The following is an 18,340-nucleotide window of genomic DNA, read 5'->3' as shown; positions in this document are numbered from 1 at the left end:
AGATGTGCAAATGTATCCCCAATTCACAAAGGGGGATCGAAGGGTGACACGGGTAATTACAGGCCAGTTAGTTTTAACTTCTGTTCCGAGTAAAATAATGGAGTCGCTGGTTAAAGATGCATTGCAGGATCATCTAAACAAGACTGCAGCAATAATAATTCAGACACAGAATAGGTTTGTTAAGAAAAAGTCTTGTCTGACAAATTTGATAGGATATTATGATGTGGTTACAAAGGAACTGGATGCAAAAAATAATTTTGATATCATATATTTGGATTTCAGGAAAGCTTTTGACACTGTTGCGCATGGAAGACTATTGTACAAATTGGAGCAGAATGGTATTAAGGGTAAGTTGCTACAATGGATAAAAATATGGTTAAGTGGGAGAAGACAGAGGGTAGTAATCAATAGGTGCTGCTCTTCTTGGACTAATGTTATTAGTGGAGTCCCACAGGATTCGATGTTGGGTCCACTGTTGTTTTGTATATTTATCAATGATATTGATGAAGGTATATCAGGCTTAGTGTCGAAGTTTGCACATGATACAAAGGTTGGCAGGGTTGTTAATGACAGTAATGGCAGTGTGCTACTGCAACAGGATCTAGATAATTTGGGCAGATGGGCTAAGAAGTGGCAACTGAAGTTTAACCTTGACAAATGCAAAGTACTGCATATGGGTAGAAGTAACCCCAGAGAAACATACCAACTGTGTGGTACTACACTTAAGGTGGTAGAAAATGAAAAAGACCTGGGAGTAATTGTGCAGGCAGATATGAAGTTTTCTGAGCAATGCAGACAGGCTGCCAGGGCAGGTCATGGGGTTTTGTCAATGATATATAGGTATTTTGCTAGCAGGGAAAAGGAGGTGATTATCCCTCTGTATAAGGCAATGGTCAAGCCACGCCTTGAGTACTGCGTACAGGTCTGGAGGCCTCATTTTAGGAAGGATGTAGATTTACTTGAGCGTGTACAGAGAAGGGCAACAAGATTAGTGAGGGGAATGAAGGGATCCTCTTATTAAGAGAGGCTTAAGTTCTGCAAATTGCAGTGGCTGGAGACTAGGCACCTACACAGTGATCTTACTGAGGTGTATAAGGCCTTGAATGGGTTCAGCAGGCTGAATTCTGATGGGATCCTTCCACTTGTTCTTTTTTTTTTTTTTTTATGAGAACCCCAAACACGAGAGGTATTATAACCTATAGTACTTAGTACCGTGCTTGGGTTGGAGGTTGAGAACACGAAAGAAGATATTTGTTGATATTGGACTTGAACTTCTGTAGATTGTAATTTTCAGGAAATACGTATGAAGGAAGGTTGTTCTAGAAAACGGCAGTTGAATGAATAAATGAGGAAGATGAAAAGTGGGTTCTGTGGGTTTGAAGTTGGACAGTAAATGGATGCTGGCTGGTGGCGGCACGTGTTCGGACTGTTTTGAAAGAGAGAGAGGGAATTATAGAAGCCAATTCAGAAGAACAGTGCCCATGGAAGTATCTGTAGAAGAGGCAAGCAGCAGAAACAGTGCGTCTATGAGAAAGCGAGTGGAGAGACTCTGTTAGAGATGAATCATTAATTAACCTAACTGCCCTCTTCTGAATGGAATCAAGAAGCCTGAGAGAGGTTTTGGGGGCACCACCCCAGATGTGGGAACAATATTCCATGGCAGGGCGGATTTGCGATTTATACAGAGTGAGCAGCTGTTTGGGAGAAAAGTAACGCCGAGAGCAAAAGAGAAAACCAAGTTTTTTAGATGCAGAGGAAGCAATATTTGTAATGTGCTTGTGCCAAGAGAGATTAGAAGTCAGGGTAATCCCCAAAAGAGATATATCATTTTGCCTAGAAATCGGAGTGGCACTAAAGATAAGCATAGGAGCAGAAGAATCCTTTTTGCGAGATATAAGACAAGACTGAGTTTTAGAAGGGTTGAAATCAACTAAGTTGTCTTTGCCCCACTGGTGAATTACCTGAAGATCGGCATTTAAGGAATTGGTAGCAGATTTTAAAGAAGTTGAAGCTGATTGAGCAGGGCAATCTGTCATAAAAAGGTTTTTCAAAATGGAAAGTGGAATGCAATGTGCTATCATCAGCAAAACTATGGATAGGATTCCCAGTCAATGGAAGAAGGTCATTGATATACAAGAGGAAAAGAGTGGGGGAAAGAACTGAACCTTGGGGGACACCGGCATTAGTAGAGAAGTTAGAAGACAGAGAGCCATCTACCATCACCCTCAGTGAGCGATCAGAGAGAAAACTGGATAACCAATTACTAAAAACAGTTGGCAAACCATAAGATGGAAGCTTGTTTAGAAGACCTTTATGCCAAACACGATCAAAAGCCTTTGAGATGTCAAGAGCAACTACTTGTGTTTCACCGAACCTTTCCATCGAATTAGTCCATAAATGGGTAACATAAGCCAGAATATCACCAGTGGATCGACACTGACAGAATCCATACTGGCGATCGTTGATCAGACGGAAGGTTTCTAAGTAGTTTAAGAGTTGGCGGTTAATTGATTTCTCCATTACTTTAGAAAGAGTAGAGGTAATTGCAATGGGACGATAATTGGATGGGAGGGATTTGTCACCCTTTTTAGGAACTGGCTGGATACGAGCAAATTTCCAAGCAGAAGGAAAAACACCTTTGGAATAAGAAAGTGAAAAAAGGCAGAAAAGAACAGGAGCACAGGTTTTGAGAACAAGTGGAGAAATACCATCAGGACCTGGAGCTTTCTTAGCATCAAGATTCATCAAAATACTTCTGATATCCTTTTGATGGAAGACCACAGGAGGCATTGAATGGAGCGTGTTAGGAATGGTGGGAGGTGTTTTACCAAGATCATTAATACATGAGCTCAAAGAAAAATGGGATGCTAGCAGGTCAGCTTTATCCTTGGCTGAAGTGACAACAGAACCATCTGGTTTGGACAGAGGTGGGAGCAGAGATGGGCAAAAGTTGCGGCCAATAGCTTTGGCAAGAAACCAGAATGCTCGGCTACCATTAGGGCAAGAAGCAAGTTTTCTACTCTTAGCCTGTTCAAACTCTAGTTTGGACTGATTAATAACTGCTTTACAATTGTTGCGAGCTTTGGTGTAGGCAGAAAATGAAACTGAAGAATTAGAAACAAGCCAATTATGATATGCAACGTTCTTCTCTTGGACAGCCTTAGCACATTTATTGGAAAACCAAGGTTTAGATAAAGGACGAGATTTTAAAGTGGAGTGTGGGATAAAGGATTCCATTCCTGCAAGAATAATTTCACTGACACGATCTGAGCAAACGTTGACATCAGAACTTTTGAAACAGTAATCTGACCAAGGAAAAGAAGAAAAGAAGTCTCGCAGGTCATCCCATTTTGCATTCTTGTAATGCCAAACAATATGAGGTTGGGAATAGCCATGAGATAAAGGTTCCATTGGAGAAGAGGCAATCACCAAGTTGTGATCTGAAGTGCCTAAAGGACCTCTCACTTCAACCTTGTACTTAGAAGGATTGTTTGTGAGAAAAAGATCAAGCGTATTGGCTGTATGATTAGGATTGTCCGGTATTCTTGTAGGTAAATGAACAATCTGTGCTAGGTCATTAGTAATTGCAAAAGCCTCAGCATCTCGACCTGCTGGGTCGGTGTGACTAGAAAACGGAAGCCAGCTGGAGTTGTGAACATTAAAATCACCAAGGAAAATTACCTCACTGTTAGGAAAGTTAGACTGGAGAAAGTCAAGTTGCAAAGAGAGGAAGTCAAAGAGCTCCAAGTGATTAGTGTAGTTGGGAGAACGGTACAGACAACAGATGAATTTTACACAATGAGGTAGAGAGATTTTAAGCCAGAGAAAATCAAAGAGAGGAGATTCCAAATTGCCAAGTCTCTGACAGGGAATATCAGAATGGAGATATGCACAAGTACCACCTTCGAGGCGAAAGGAATCATACAGCAAATAATTTGGACATCTGAGATGAGCAGTAGTTGAATCAACTGATAACTGAGATTCAGTCAGAAAAAGTACATGGGGTTTGGAAGACTGCAAGTGGAAATGGACATCGTTGAGATTAGAATTGAGACCACGTATATTTGTGAAATGAATTAGGAAGTCCTTGGGAGGTTTAGATCTTTTCGCAGATAAGCTTGCTCTATTATTTTGACAATTCATGGTGTATTCAATAGTAAGAAAAAGTGGGTGGGACATGCTGTATGAAGTAATGAAATTTTTGGATATGGCGTACATGTGGTAAGAATATACCCAGATCCTTGACATAACGTGGCCTCGACAATGCTCCCCGCATACACACTACTCGGACTCCCTCCAGTCACTATCTGGCAGAGTAGAGGTAGCAAGATTATACACTAGCTGATCCGGAAGCTTCCTAGAGAGTTACCAATAGGTTCAGTCCGGTGTACTAACTAGCGGCCGGCCTGCGAACACCGTTTTAGAGCAGTTCAGATTACGAACCTAAGGGGACATAAATTCAAATTAAGAAAAGACAGATGTAGATTGGATGTGCGGAAATTTGCCTTTAGCCAGCGGGTGGTTAATTGCTAGAACAAACTTCCATCTGTCGTTGTGGAAGCTGATAGGTTGAATAAATTTAAGGAGGAACTGGACAGGCATTTGGAGGGAATGGTGTGATTTTTTTTTTTTTTTTTTTTGGCTGATGCTGCATAAGCTCATACATTTGCTTTCTTGCATCACATGCCACTACTACTACCTCTGTCAGTGGCTACTGTGAATCTATTAGACCTTGTATCCCCCCCCAAGCGAGCAGTTTTCCGACCCACCTAACACTGCCTCGATAGCATCAGCAAATATTCTTGCACCTTTCTATTTAAGTGTATCCCATCCCTGTAGAGGCAGTCTCTCCTGTTAACAAGTACAGACCAGGCTGGGATGGATGGGATGTATCCAGTAATATTAAAGGCTGCAGGAAAGGAAGTAAGCAAATCCTTAGCCATAATTATGAGAGCATCCTTGGAATTAGGGGAAGTCCCCATGGACTGGAAATGTGTAAATGTATTTCCAATTCACAAAGGGGGATCAAAGGGTGACACGAGTAATTACAAACCTGTAAGTTTGACTTCTGTTCCAGGGAAAATAATGGAGTTGCTAGAAAAAGAAGCATTGGAGGATCATCTAGACAAGACTGTAGTAATAATTCCGACACAGTATGGGTTTGTTAAGGGGAAGTCTTGTCTGACCAATTTGATTGGATACTATGATGTGGTCACAAAGGAACTGGATGCAATAAAATAATTTTGATATCATATACTTGGATTTTAGGAAAGCTTTTGATACTGTTGGACATTGTTATTTTTGGTTATTTGGTGTTTTTTTTTTTTTTTTTTTTTTTTAGGAGCATTAGCAACTAAGGCCATATTGCTCCAGGGATATGCAATGGCCATTTGCTGACCTTTCTGCATCCTGCGTATTTGTTGGTCACGGGCTCGAACCCCGGTCTGATCAAGAAGCGTGTGCTAGTGTGCTACGCTCTGCTGCTCCTGCCCACCTGGCACTGTTGCACATGGAAGACTACTGTACTGTACAAATTCGATCAGTATCGCATTAAGGCCAAGTTGCTACAATGGATAAAAGGATGGTTGAGTGGTAATTGATGGACACTGTAATTCGTGTACTAAGGTTATTAGTGGTGTCCCCAAGGGTTCAGTGTTAGGCCCATTGTTGTTTTGTATATTTATCAATGATATTAATGAAGGTATATCAAGTTTAATCTCAAAGTTTGCAGATGATGCAAAGGTTGGCAGGGTTGTTAATAACAGTAATGACAGTATGCTGCTGCAACAGGATCTGGAAAAGTTTGGCAGATGGGCTGAGAAGTGGCAACTGAAGTTTAACATTGAAAAATGCAAAGTACTGTATATGGGTAGCAGTAACCCCAGAGTAGTGAAGAATCAAAAATGACCTGGGTGTAATTGTACCGTCAGATATTAAGTTTTCTGAGCAGTGTAGACAGGCTGCCACAGTAGGTCATGAGGTCTTGTCAATGATATACAGGAATTTTGCTAGCAGGGAAAAGGAGGTGATTATCTCCTTGTATAAGGCAATGGTCAGGCCACTCTTTGAATACTGTGTACAGGTCTGGAAGAGTCATTTTAGGAAGGATGTAGAATTGCTGGAACAAGTACAGAGAAGGGCAACAAGATTGGTGAGGGGAACAAAGGGTGCTCTCATGAAGAAAGGCTTAAGTGCTGCAAATTGCAGCATCTGGTGACTGGGCACCTGCGAGGTGATCTGATTGAGATGTATATGGCCTTGAATGGATTTAGCAGGCTCAATGCTGAAGGGATTCTTCTTCTTTCTCTGTGAGACTGTGATGCATTGGAGAATCGCCCCCTTTGTTTCTCCCCCGAGCCACAGCACTCCTGCTGCTCTGTGATTTTTGCTTCACAGCTCTAGTCTAGGTCATGATTTCCATTTAAATAGTTTAATTAACAATGAAATTTAATATGATTAATAAATTTTATCAATAAATTGATAATATTATATACTAAGCTAACAGATTCCTAATACAGTGTACGTATTATGCTATCTAGTTTTAAATTACGTCTTACGCTATCAGAGATATATGTTACGCTTTACACTATCAGAAATATACGTTACGCTATTTCGTATTGATCTATACCAGTGTTTCCCCAACTTTTTTAGTCATGGAACAATTTTCATCTCACAATATATTTATGGAACACTTGTATATTTATGGAACACTTATATGTTTATGGAACACTTACGGTACACAAGTTTAGCGGGAGCCAAAGAACTGTTTGCTAATATTTTATTACATACGATGCACTGTGCATCAGGAGCATCTTTATTTCCAACACATGTAAAGCCAAAATTCAAATAACTGTCATCATACTTTCGTTTTGATCTTTTATTAGTTAGTTCCTGTTTTTTCACTTCGGATTTTTAGGGAACAAAAGGGTGCGATTGTTCATCCTCACTTTGAAATGTGACAATATTGTGGTTGTTTCATCGACTATGGTTGCCATACTAGAAGTACTTGCTTCTCCTTTTAAAGTTCCTTTTTTCAACCACAAATCCATGGTCATTTATTTTAATAATAATATTTAGAAATAGTGATTTTATTATCAAAAAAATTTATACAAGGAAGTGAGTTTAGTTATGATATTGGTTCACTTTCCCCTCTCCTTCAACTTATGTATTCCAGGCTAAATCACATATGAATAGCATATTAGATCACTACATTGCTGCTTTTTTTGTACATGTCATTACCTCTACGCATACTTCTCTATGCAAAAGCCTGCCAAAATAAAGTATTCTGTGGTCTATTTGATTATTAGCCTATACCAGTATATTAATAACCAAAAAAAAATAATGTTAAAAATTATAATGATACAAAAGTGGTGTATGCTACAAATATGCAAAATTTATTTTATTTATTTTTATATTTTTTTTAATTTTAATTACGATTTTTCACGGAATACTTGTTCACATTCCGTGGAACACAGTTTGGGAAATGCTGATCTATATGATGGCGGCAATGCCGGTATTAGCAGCGAGTCATAAATTACAAAAATCACTAGTTGAATTTAAAAAAAAGTAACGGACACTACTAAGCTTATTTAATATCTTTGTAGAACACAATGCAGTACATTAATCAATGAAGAATACAGTGAAAATAACAAAACTACTTATCATTTTCAGCAGCCGAAAAACTTCTTTAACCAGTGATTCCATTATTTTCCCTAGAACAGACATTGAGTTAACAGGTCTGTAATTACTCATGTCATCTTTTTATTCCCCTTTGTGAATTGGGAATATATTCACATATCTCCAGTTCATACTGTCCCTGATTGTTCCCACCACGATCCAAACGCCCTCTTCTAATAAGTTAAGTAAGTTAGTTACAATTTCATGTACTTTACCAGATAAACACAAATAATAAATGCGTTACCAATTTAAAACCAACAAATAACAAAAAAATCAATAACAGATTGAATGGGCACACTTTCATGCTATGTATAAACCAATTCTTTGTGAATGCTGCTGGGAAAAGGTAAAAAAATCATTAGCAGAGGTCAAAAACAGCATCAAAACTGAAGTCAAGTAAATAATTAATAAACTGTGGTCCCAAAAATATGGCAGCACTTTTTTAATATGTATACAATTACAATAAACATGCAAACTCTTCTGGCATCATCAATTTCAAGAATAAATGAAATTTAAGTGGGCTACTAAAAGTAAAGAGAAAATGCTCATAATTACAGACAATCAAAATTCTTCAAAAATTAAATGCTGGTGGCTCAGTACAAAATAAATGAAATCTCCTACCAATTTGGTGCCAGCATTCTTCTCCCACTTAACTATCCCTTTATCCATAGCAGAATCTTGCCCTTAATGCCATACTACTCTTTTATGGGCAATGGTGTTAAAAATCTTTTCTGAAATATAAGCATATGTTATCAAAATTATTTTTTCCATCCAGTTCCTTGGTTACTGAATCATAGTATTCTTTTTTTTTATTTTTATTTTAGTATTCAATCAGATTGGTCAGACAAGATTGCCCCTTTAAAAATCCATGCTATGACTGCAGTATAATTGCATTCTTGGCTAGATGATCCTGCATTACTTCTTTAACCAGTGATCCATTATTTTCCCTGGAACAGACATTAAGTTAACAGGTCTGTAATTACTCGTCATCTTTTTATTTCCCTTTGTGAATCGGGAATACATTCACACATCTCCAGTTCATACTGTCCCTCACCCAAATTCAAAGATGCTCTCATAATTATGGCTAAGGATTTGCTTACCTCCTTTGCTGCCTCATGTAATATAACTGGATAGATCATATCCCTCCCATGGCATCTTTTTTTATGTTTAGCTTCAAAATATCTCTTCCACTTTCCTCTCAAAATCATTTAGCTCCCTGTTAATGTTTGATAAACTTCTAGCACCACCAGCTACCTTAAAAAAATTCCTCATGTGTGAATGTAGATGCAAAATATCTATTGTTTGTCGGTAACCTAAGCAGGATCATCAACAGTTAAACCATTGACATTAAGTGGACTAATGTGATTCAGCTCCTTCCTTCTACTGTTAATGCACATAAAGAAGATTGCTGCTTTTCTTTGCATTCTTTGAGAGAGACTTCTAGTAATCTGCCTTAGCTTGCCTAATTTCCCTTGTGACTTGATTACAGACTAATTTATATCTACTATATGCTTCTGAGATTAATTTATATCTACCATATGCTTCTGAGACTAATTTATATCTACCATATGCTTCTGTATCACCTGATGAGTAATATGCATCCCCCACATTTTCATTCTTGGACATCAGTTCTCTGACATCCGTTTAAGCCTACGCCTTGAACAGTATTTTTTACTTATCTGAAAGTTTCCCATTTAGAATTTGCTGTTGGTAACATCATCGGTTGGTCCTACTATGTAGAAATTAGAAACTGACTGAAACCACAGTCATCCTTCTGAAAACCAAAGCATTTTCCTTTACTCTTGACAGTAGTTATTTCTTTTTTAAGTAAATCCCACATCATTACTTTGTGATTACTGCCACCCAGTGGGTAATTTACCTGCATGAAGAATCGCTTCAAGAATATTCTTGAATCAGATCAAGAATATTGCTTCCTCTTGCCTCTCTAACATGCTGCTGTAGAAAATAATCATTCAATAAATCCAAGAAAGTCTTGCTAGTGTCTTACTGACACATCAATATGAATGAAGAAGTAAAAATAGCATGCAATAAACTCTTTATTATACCATTAAGCAAAATTATCATATAAGGCTGAAATAGTGTTCTGTATTATCCAATTTGCTTTATTATTTACTCTTTTTTTGGACACCTGTTCCATTTGAGATTATGGTGTCCTATCTTCCTATTTTTTACCTTTTACTTTAAAAAAAAAAAAAAAAAAAAAAGAGTCAAATAATCTATAAAGAGCAACCAAAGATTATTAGTTGCTCATGTGAACTTATGGAGAGATGGTGTCCTGCTCTTATTAAATAAATTCAAACAAACAAACTAAACATAAATTTATCATTTGGAGCAAAACTTCTAAAATAAGAAATATGTTGTTGGTTGTTATTTGGTTTTTAGGAGCATTAGCAACTAAGGCCATATTGCTCTGGGGATATGCGGTGGTCATTCCCTGACCTTTCCGCATCCTCCGTATTTGGTGGCTCAGGGGCTCGAACCCTGGTCTAATCAAGAAGCGTGTGCTTCTTGATTAGCACTGATGCACTGCTGATCCTGTCCACCTGGCTACAGAGGCGCCAATAAGAAATAGATCTGGGCGCAAGAATGTCTACAAGGATTCTGGACTGGCAGTGCTCATTTGTAATATAAAAATAAGTAAAACGAATGGGCAAAAGGGCTTTACCTGAGGTAGATAAATAACACTACACTCCTGGATATCAGCACTCAACGTAGCAAGTTCTTGCTGAGCTACTTTGTTCATAAATTCTGGTAATCCATTATAGTTTCGTTTTCCTGCAAAGAATAATATACAGTTACAGTTATTTGCTTAACCTAATTTAATCATATTAAGGAAAACAAAATCATCCAAATACAAATTAAACAAACAGTTGATGCGATTTTCGTAGTTAAATAGTCATGCAAAATACATCTATAATAATAAAAGAACAACTAAGAGAACAAGGTTTAGGCCTAAATGGATGTCAGATGACTTAATGAGATTCGTGGCAGAGAAGAAAAATACATGGAACACAGATGCCTATGGTACATACAAGATAGTCTGTAATCAAGTCACAAAGGACGTTAGGCAAGCAAAGGCAGATTACAAGAAATCTTTGGCAAACAATGCAAAGAAAACCAGTAAAGATTTCTTTACTTATGTAAACTCTAGAAGGAAGAGATGATTCAAATTGGTCCACTTGACACTAACGGTTCAATTGTCGATGAACCTGCTGAGGTAGCTGACAAAATGAATAAGTATTCTGCATCTACATTAATAACTGACAGCAAAGTGTAGGAGAAATTGTTGAAATTTAACATAAGAAAGGCACCTAGGGTGGATGGGATCTATCCAGTTATATTAAAGGAAGCAAACGCTTAGCCATAATTATGAAAGCTTACTTTGACTCAGGAGAGGTCCCCATGAACTGGTGATCTGCAAATGTGTCCTCAATTCACAAAGAGGAATCAAAAGTTGACACGAGTAATTACAGACCTGTTAGTCTAATTCTGTTCCAGGGAAATAATGAAGTCACTGGTTAAGGAAGTGATGCAAGATCATCTAGAAGAGACTGCAGTGATAGTTTGGACATAGCATGGGTTTATTAAGGGGAAGTCTTGTCTGGTAAATCTGATCGGATAGTATGATGTGGTCGCAAAAGAAATGGATGCAAAAAATAATTTTGATATCACATACTTGGATTTTAGGAAAGCTTTTGATACTGTGGCACATGAAAGACTACTGATACTTGGATTTTAGGAAAGCTTTTGATACTGTGGCACATGAAAGACTACTGATACTTGGATTTTAGGAAAGCTTTTGATACTGTGGCACATGAAAGACTACTGTACAAATTCGAGCAGTATGGCATTAAGAGCAAGTTGCTACAATGGATAAAAAGATGGTTGAGTGGGAGGAGACAGAGAGTGGCAATCAATGGACACTGCTCTTTGTGGAGTAATGTTATTAGTGGAGTCCCTGAGGGTTTGGTGGGCCCATTGTTGTTTTTGGAATTTATTAATGATATTTATGAAGGTATATCAGGTTTAATGTCTAAATTTGCAGATGATACGAAGGTTGGCAGGGTTGTTAATGACAGTAGTGATAATATGCTACTGCAACAGGATGTGGAAAAGTTGAGCAGAAGGGCTGAGAGGTGGCAATTGAAGTTTAACTTGATAAATGTAAAGTACTGCATATGTGTAGCAGTAACCCCAGAGTAACATATCAACTGGGTGGTACTACACTTATGGTAGTGGAGAATGAACAGGACCTGAGGGTAACTTTCTCCTGAGGGTTCATTCTCCTGAGGGAGAATGAACAGGACCTGAGGGTAACTTTCTCCTGAGGGTTCATTCTCCTGAGGGAGAATGAACAGGACCTTCAGATATGAAGTTTTCTGAGCAGTGCAGACAGGTGGCAAGATTAGCTCATGGTGCCTTATCAATGATATACAGGAATTTTGCTAGCAGGGATAACGGGGAGATTGTGCCCTTGTATAAGGCAATGGTCAGGCCACACCTTGAATACTGTATACAGGTCTGGAAGCTTCATTTTAGGAAAGATGTGGAGCTGCTGGAATGAGTACAGAGAAGGGCAATGAAACTGGTGAGTGGAACAAAGGGTTGCTGTTACCAAGAAAGACTTAAGTTCTGTAAACTGCAGCTTCTGGAGACTAGGCACCTGCTGGTGATCTAATTGAGGTGTATAAGGCCTTGATGGTTTGAGCAATCTCAATGCTGATGGAATTCTTCCTCCTCTTGTGCAGATTATTCACCTGAGGGGAATAAATTCAAATTGAGGAAAGACAATTGTAGAACAGATGTGCGGAAATTTGCCTTTAGCCAGCAGGTGGTTGATAGTTGGAACAAACTTCCATCTGTTGTAGTGGAGGTCAACAACTTAAATAAGTTCAAGGCAGAACTAGACAAACTTTTGAAGTGAATGGTGAAATGGGATTTTTGTTTTGGATGATGCTATATAATCTTGGTTTCTTGCATCATATGCCTCTGCTAATGCCTAAACCTAATACTATAATAATAAAGGAAAAGTGAACAAATCATTAGTGTATATGAGTCAAAAGACTTAAACTAAATTGTTATATTTAATCCCAAATGTAGAATCTGTACTGGTATTTCTGTTCAAGTGGAACTTAGAATTTGGTAATGCATTTATCATATTTGTACAAAGGGTTAGCTAATACAGATAAACTTGCATAGCAGTATGCATTCAAAACAAGAATTGAATTATTTATGCTAATATGAAAGGAAAATATTAATATATTTTCCTCTTATCTTAACACTTTCAACGTGGGCTTTTTTGATCCGTAATTTCAACCTAGGATTGAAAAGGGCAGAGACATTTTTTGGGCTTGTTTCTCACTATGACTGAATTAAGCAGCCCCCCCCCCTCCCCGGTGAAGGTTGCTTGACAAAAATATCCAGTTTTTCTTCTGTAAAATTGGGAGTAAAAGTTCCATAAATATGGTGGTTTTCTCTCCAAGTGGATTATGATCTGGAGCTGCATATTTGCATTCAAGAAGTAGTGAACTTGTTAAGAATTTGTGCAGAAGATATTGTCCTCTTAAGACTGAGACACAGAACTAGACAAACTATTGGAGGGAATGAGTAGGTGAAATTGGAGGGGTTGTTTTTTTTGGCTGATGCTGTATAAGCTTGTTTTCTTGCATCATTTGCCACTGCTAATGCTAATACTAAAGAATGAAGTGGATAACAACTGGTCCTGTAAGCTTGGCTTCTGTTCCAGGGAAAATGGTGTCACTGCTTAAAGAAATAATGCAGGACCAACTAATCAGGAATGCAGTTATATGGGCTACTAGCATTAGCATTAGTAGAGGCATATGATGCAAGAAAGCAAGCTTATGCAGCATCAGCCAAAAAAAAAATTCCACTTCACCCCTCCGTTCATTCGAAATACCTGTCCAGCTGAGCTTTAAATTTATTTAGGCTATCAACCTCCCCAACAAGGGATGGAAGTCTGTTCCACAAACCAACTGCACGCTGGCTAAAGGCGAATTTCCGCACATCTATCCGACATCCGTCCTTCCTCAATTTGAATTTATGCCCTCTCAGGTGATTATTCTGAGCAAGAGGAAGAATTCCATCGGCATTGAGCATGCTCAAGCCATTCAAAGCCTTGTACACCTCTATCAGATCACCTCGGCGATGCCTAGTCTCCAGGCTCTGTAATTTGCAAAACTTAAGCCTTTCTTCTTAAGAGCAACCCTTTGTTCCATTCACTAATCTTGTTGCACTTCTCTGTAGTCGTTCCAGCAGCTCTACATCCTTCTTGAAATGAGGCCTCCAGACCTGTATACAGTACTCAAGGTGTGGCCTGACCAATGCCTTATACAAGGGAATAATCACATCCCTGTCCCTGCTAGAAAAATTCCTGTATATCATTGACAAGACACCATGAGCTACTCTTGCAGCTCGTCTGCACTGCTCAGAGAACTTCATATCTGCCTGCACAATTACCCCCAGGTCCTTTTCATTCTCTACCACTGTCAGCGTAGTACCACAGAGTTGATACGTTGATCTGGGGTTACTGTTTCCCATATGTAGTACTTTACATTTGTCAATGTTAAACTTCATTTGCCACCTCTCAGCCCATCTGCTCAACCTTTCCAGATCCTGTTGCAGCAGCATAGTATCAGTAGTGTCCTTAACAACCCTGCCAACCTTTGTATCGTCTGGAAACTTGGACATTAAGCCTGATACACCATCATCAATATCATTTATAAATACAGAAAACAACAATGGACCCAACACTGAACCCTGAGGAACTCCACTAATAACATTAGTCCACGTTGAGCAGTGTCCATTGATTACCACTCTCTGTCTTCTGCCACTCAACCATCCCTTTATCCATAGCAGCAATTTGCCTCGGCCACACTTCTCCAATTTGCGCAGCAGTCTTCCATGCGCAACAGTATCAAAAGCCTTTCTAAGATCCAAATATATAATATCAAAGTTATTCCCTGCATCCAGTTCTTTTGTGACTACATCATAGTATCCAATCAAATTGGTCAGACAAGACCTGCCCTTAACAAACCCATGCTGTCTGAGCTATAACTGAATTCTTGTCCAGATGATCCTGCAGTGCTTCTTTACCAGTGCCTCCATTAATTTTCAGTGCTTCTTTACCAGTGCCTCCATTAATTTTCCTGGAACCGAAGTTAAACTAACAGGTCTATAATTACTTGTGTAAGCCTTTGATCCTCCTTTGTGAATTGGGGTTACATTTGCACATCTCCAGTCCATGGGTACCTCCCCTGAGTCCAAAGAAGCTCTCATAATTATGGCTAGGGGTTTGCTTACTTCCTTTGCTGCCTCCTTTAATATAACTGGATAGATCCCATCCACCCCGGGTGCCTTTTTTATGTTTATCCTCAACAATTTCTCCTCCACTTTCCTCTCAGTTATTAGAAAATCATCTAGCTCACTGCCAATGTTTACTTCACCTACGACATTCCCCTTCCTGAATAACTCCTCATGTGTGAATGTAGATGCAAAATACTCGTTTAGATTGTTAGCCACCTGAGCTGGATCCTCAACTGTTGAACCATCAACATCCAGTGGACCAATCTGATTCATCCCTTTCCTTCTTGAGTTTAAATAGGTAAAGAACTCTTTTCTGTTTTTCTTTGCATCCTTTGCCAAGGATTTCTCATAATCTGCCTTTGCCTGCCTAATCTCCTTTGTGACTTGGTTACAGACCAACTTATATCTATCATAGGCTTCCACGTCACCCATTAATTTGTATGTATCCCATGCATTTTTCTTCTCTGCCATATGTCTCATTAGTTCATCTGACAACCATTTAGGCCTGAACCTTGAACAATATTTCTTGGTTGGTATGTAAAGCCTGGTAGCTTCCAAGATTAGTTCCTTGAATGCTTCCCATTTTGAATTTGCTGTTGGTAACATCATCAGTTGGTCCCACTGTATAGAATTTAAATACTGTCTCAGACCAGCATAGTCGCCTTTACGAAAGCAAAAACCCTTCCCTTTACCTCTGATGGTAGTTACCTCCTTGAGTAAATCCCACTTCAGCACACTGTGATCACTGCCACCCAGTGGTTCATTTATCTGCAGATTCCTAATGCATGAAGAATCACTACTGATAATCAGATCAAGAGTATTACTCCCTCTAGTTGCCTCCCGAACATGCTGGTGTAGAAAACAATCATCCAATAAATCCACAAAAGCCTTGCTAGTTGATACGTTGCTCTGGGGTTGCTGTTTCCCATGTGTAGTACTTTACATTTGTCAATGTTAAACTTCAGTTTCCACCTCTCAGCCCATCTGCTCAACCTTTCCAGATCCTGTTGCAGCAGCATGGCATCAGTAGTGTCCTTAACAACCCTGCCAACCTTTGTATCGTCTGCAAACTTGGACATTAAGCTTGATATACCATCATCAATACTAGCATGGATTTATTAAAGGCCAATCTTGTCTGACTAATCTGGTTCAATACAATGGCATAATAACAACAGAACTGGATATATAAAATAATTGTGACATCATCTTCTCTCGATCTACAACAGATGCCTCGCTGAGCATTATTTTCCACCCCAGTGGAATAAATACAGAGTGTACCCCATCCCCAAAAACCAATTTGCCTCAAACGTCAGCCAGTTCAGACCCATATCAGTTGCCTCTTGTCTGTTAAAAACTCTTGAAAAGGCTTTGCTACCCACAATCACTCAACAAATCCTCCAGACGAAACCACCTGAAATCCATTATGCTATCGCAGGAAAATCATCAATCACTAACTTGGCAGCCACCACAGAACGCATTCTCTCAGCATTCGAACAAAGAGCTGAGCTAGCAACCACATACCTCGACATAAGCGCAGCCTTTGATGCCGTGTCGATTCCGGCCTTGCTCCTCCTACTTAAGGAGAATTTTCACATTCGAGGTGATATGCTGTGCTTTTTGGAATCACTTCTCAGTCACAGAATACTTATTCTCCATCGGCAGCAACATACCCTATCCTGCGACATTACTGCTGGAGTACCGCAGGGGGGTGTCCTGTCTGGTGTCCTGTTCACAGCCATCATCGTGCCCATTATTGCCTCAACGAATGGTCTCCTATGCTATGCCGATGACTTCAAACTGCTGACTCCAATTAACCCTGGCGACGACCCCGCCCAGCTTAGCAACAGGATCAATTCCCAACTTAAGGATCTAGAATTGTACCTGGCAAACTTCAATCTAAAAATCAACCCTCTGAAGTCTGCTCAGGTTATATTCTCCCTTAAATCCATGCCGACAGTACTCAACGTTTCACTCGCAGGGGTACGAATACCAAACGTACCCTCGCACACAGACCTTGGCGTTCTGTTCGACCAAAAGATGTCCTTTGTCCACCAGATCGACAAACTCAGTACCAGATTTTCTCGTCTACGGTGGATCTCAAAGCAGCAGCTGCTACACGTCCGACATCCTGCCACTGTTAAAAGGTTCATCACCTCCACCGTCTACCCTGCCATTCTCTATGGTGCAGAAATATGGGCCTCTGCTGCACATACAAACCTTAAGCGGGTGTACACTGCTGAATACTGGCTACTGAAATGGGCGAATAACAAGCTTCGGCTACCTCCCGCTACCACAACTACCATGATGGCACAAGCACTCGACATCCCGAGGTTGAAGTTCCTGATCGTTGAAAAGAGGCTGGTCTTCACAGCCAAACTCATCTCAGGCCAAATATCATCTCCAAATATTTGGAATGCTTGCTCTTGGAGGATTCCACAGCCAAGCCTAAGGTCGGTACCAGCACTTGTGGCTCACCACAACAGGCTTGTACTCACCGAAAGATTTCTGCCCAAGCAGATGCTCGCTGCCCTCAACCGTGTGGACGCCGACATCGACACCATAATAAGTAAAAAGAAGGACAGACACAAGTTTATCAAAGCTCTTGAAACCTGAATCACTGCCAACTTGTATTTGTTTTTCTTTATTTGTGTTCAGCTCCTTGTTTTTATGATGTATTTGTATTTCTTTTTGCATTTGTAATCTGTATTTTGTAGCCTTTTGTATGTGTTCGCTATATTTTGTAGCCATTTGAATTTGTACTTATGTTATCTATATGTGAACCCCTGGCGCTCGTCGCCGTGATGGGATATTGTGCTGTAAATCTACTTCACAATAAAGATTTATTTATTTATTTATATTCATATATTTTAGATAAGGTTTTATGGGCAATGGTATCAAAAGATACCATTGCCCATAAAAGATAGCAATACACACTGGAGTAGTGTGGAATTCAGGCAAGCGACTGCTATAAATAAAGGAAACAGCTGAGTTGGTGAAGATAGCGAGTGGTTATTAATGGACATTGCTCTTTGTGGACTAATGTTATTAATAGAGTCCCTCAGGGTTCATTGCTGGGCTCATTGTTGTTTTCTGTATTTATTAATGTTATTAATGCTGTATTAGGCTTAATGTCTAATTTTACAGTTGATACAAAAGTTGGCAAGGTGGTTAATGACAGTAATCAAGTAAGCTACTGCAAGAGATTCTACAAAAATTAGGCAGAGAGACTGAGAAGTGAGATCTGAAGTTTAATTTTGACATGTGATATTGCATATGAGTAGCAGTAATCCCAGAAAAATACACCAATTATGTGGCAAAA

The 18,340-nt window shown here is 39.3% G+C and overlaps 1 protein-coding gene across 1 annotated transcript in view; it reads right to left on the bottom strand.

Moving 5' to 3' along the window:
• Window positions 1-18,340, bottom strand: part of LOC150078480 (mutS protein homolog 5-like) — a 109,542-nt gene that overhangs the window by 72,020 nt on the left and 19,182 nt on the right. Inside the window, exon 3 of the mRNA XM_090384581.1 lies at window positions 10,364-10,473. Coding sequence (XP_090240707.1) covers window positions 10,364-10,473 — 110 coding nt within the window. The remainder of the gene's footprint in view (window positions 1-10,363; window positions 10,474-18,340) is intronic.

This window comes from Mastigoproctus giganteus, chromosome 11 (assembly GCF_048544385.1).
Source record: "Mastigoproctus giganteus isolate SK-2022 chromosome 11, ASM4854438v1, whole genome shotgun sequence".
NCBI classification, from domain to species: Eukaryota; Metazoa; Arthropoda; class Arachnida; order Uropygi; family Thelyphonidae; genus Mastigoproctus; species Mastigoproctus giganteus.
This window is presented reverse-complemented; position numbering and strand designations above follow the sequence as displayed.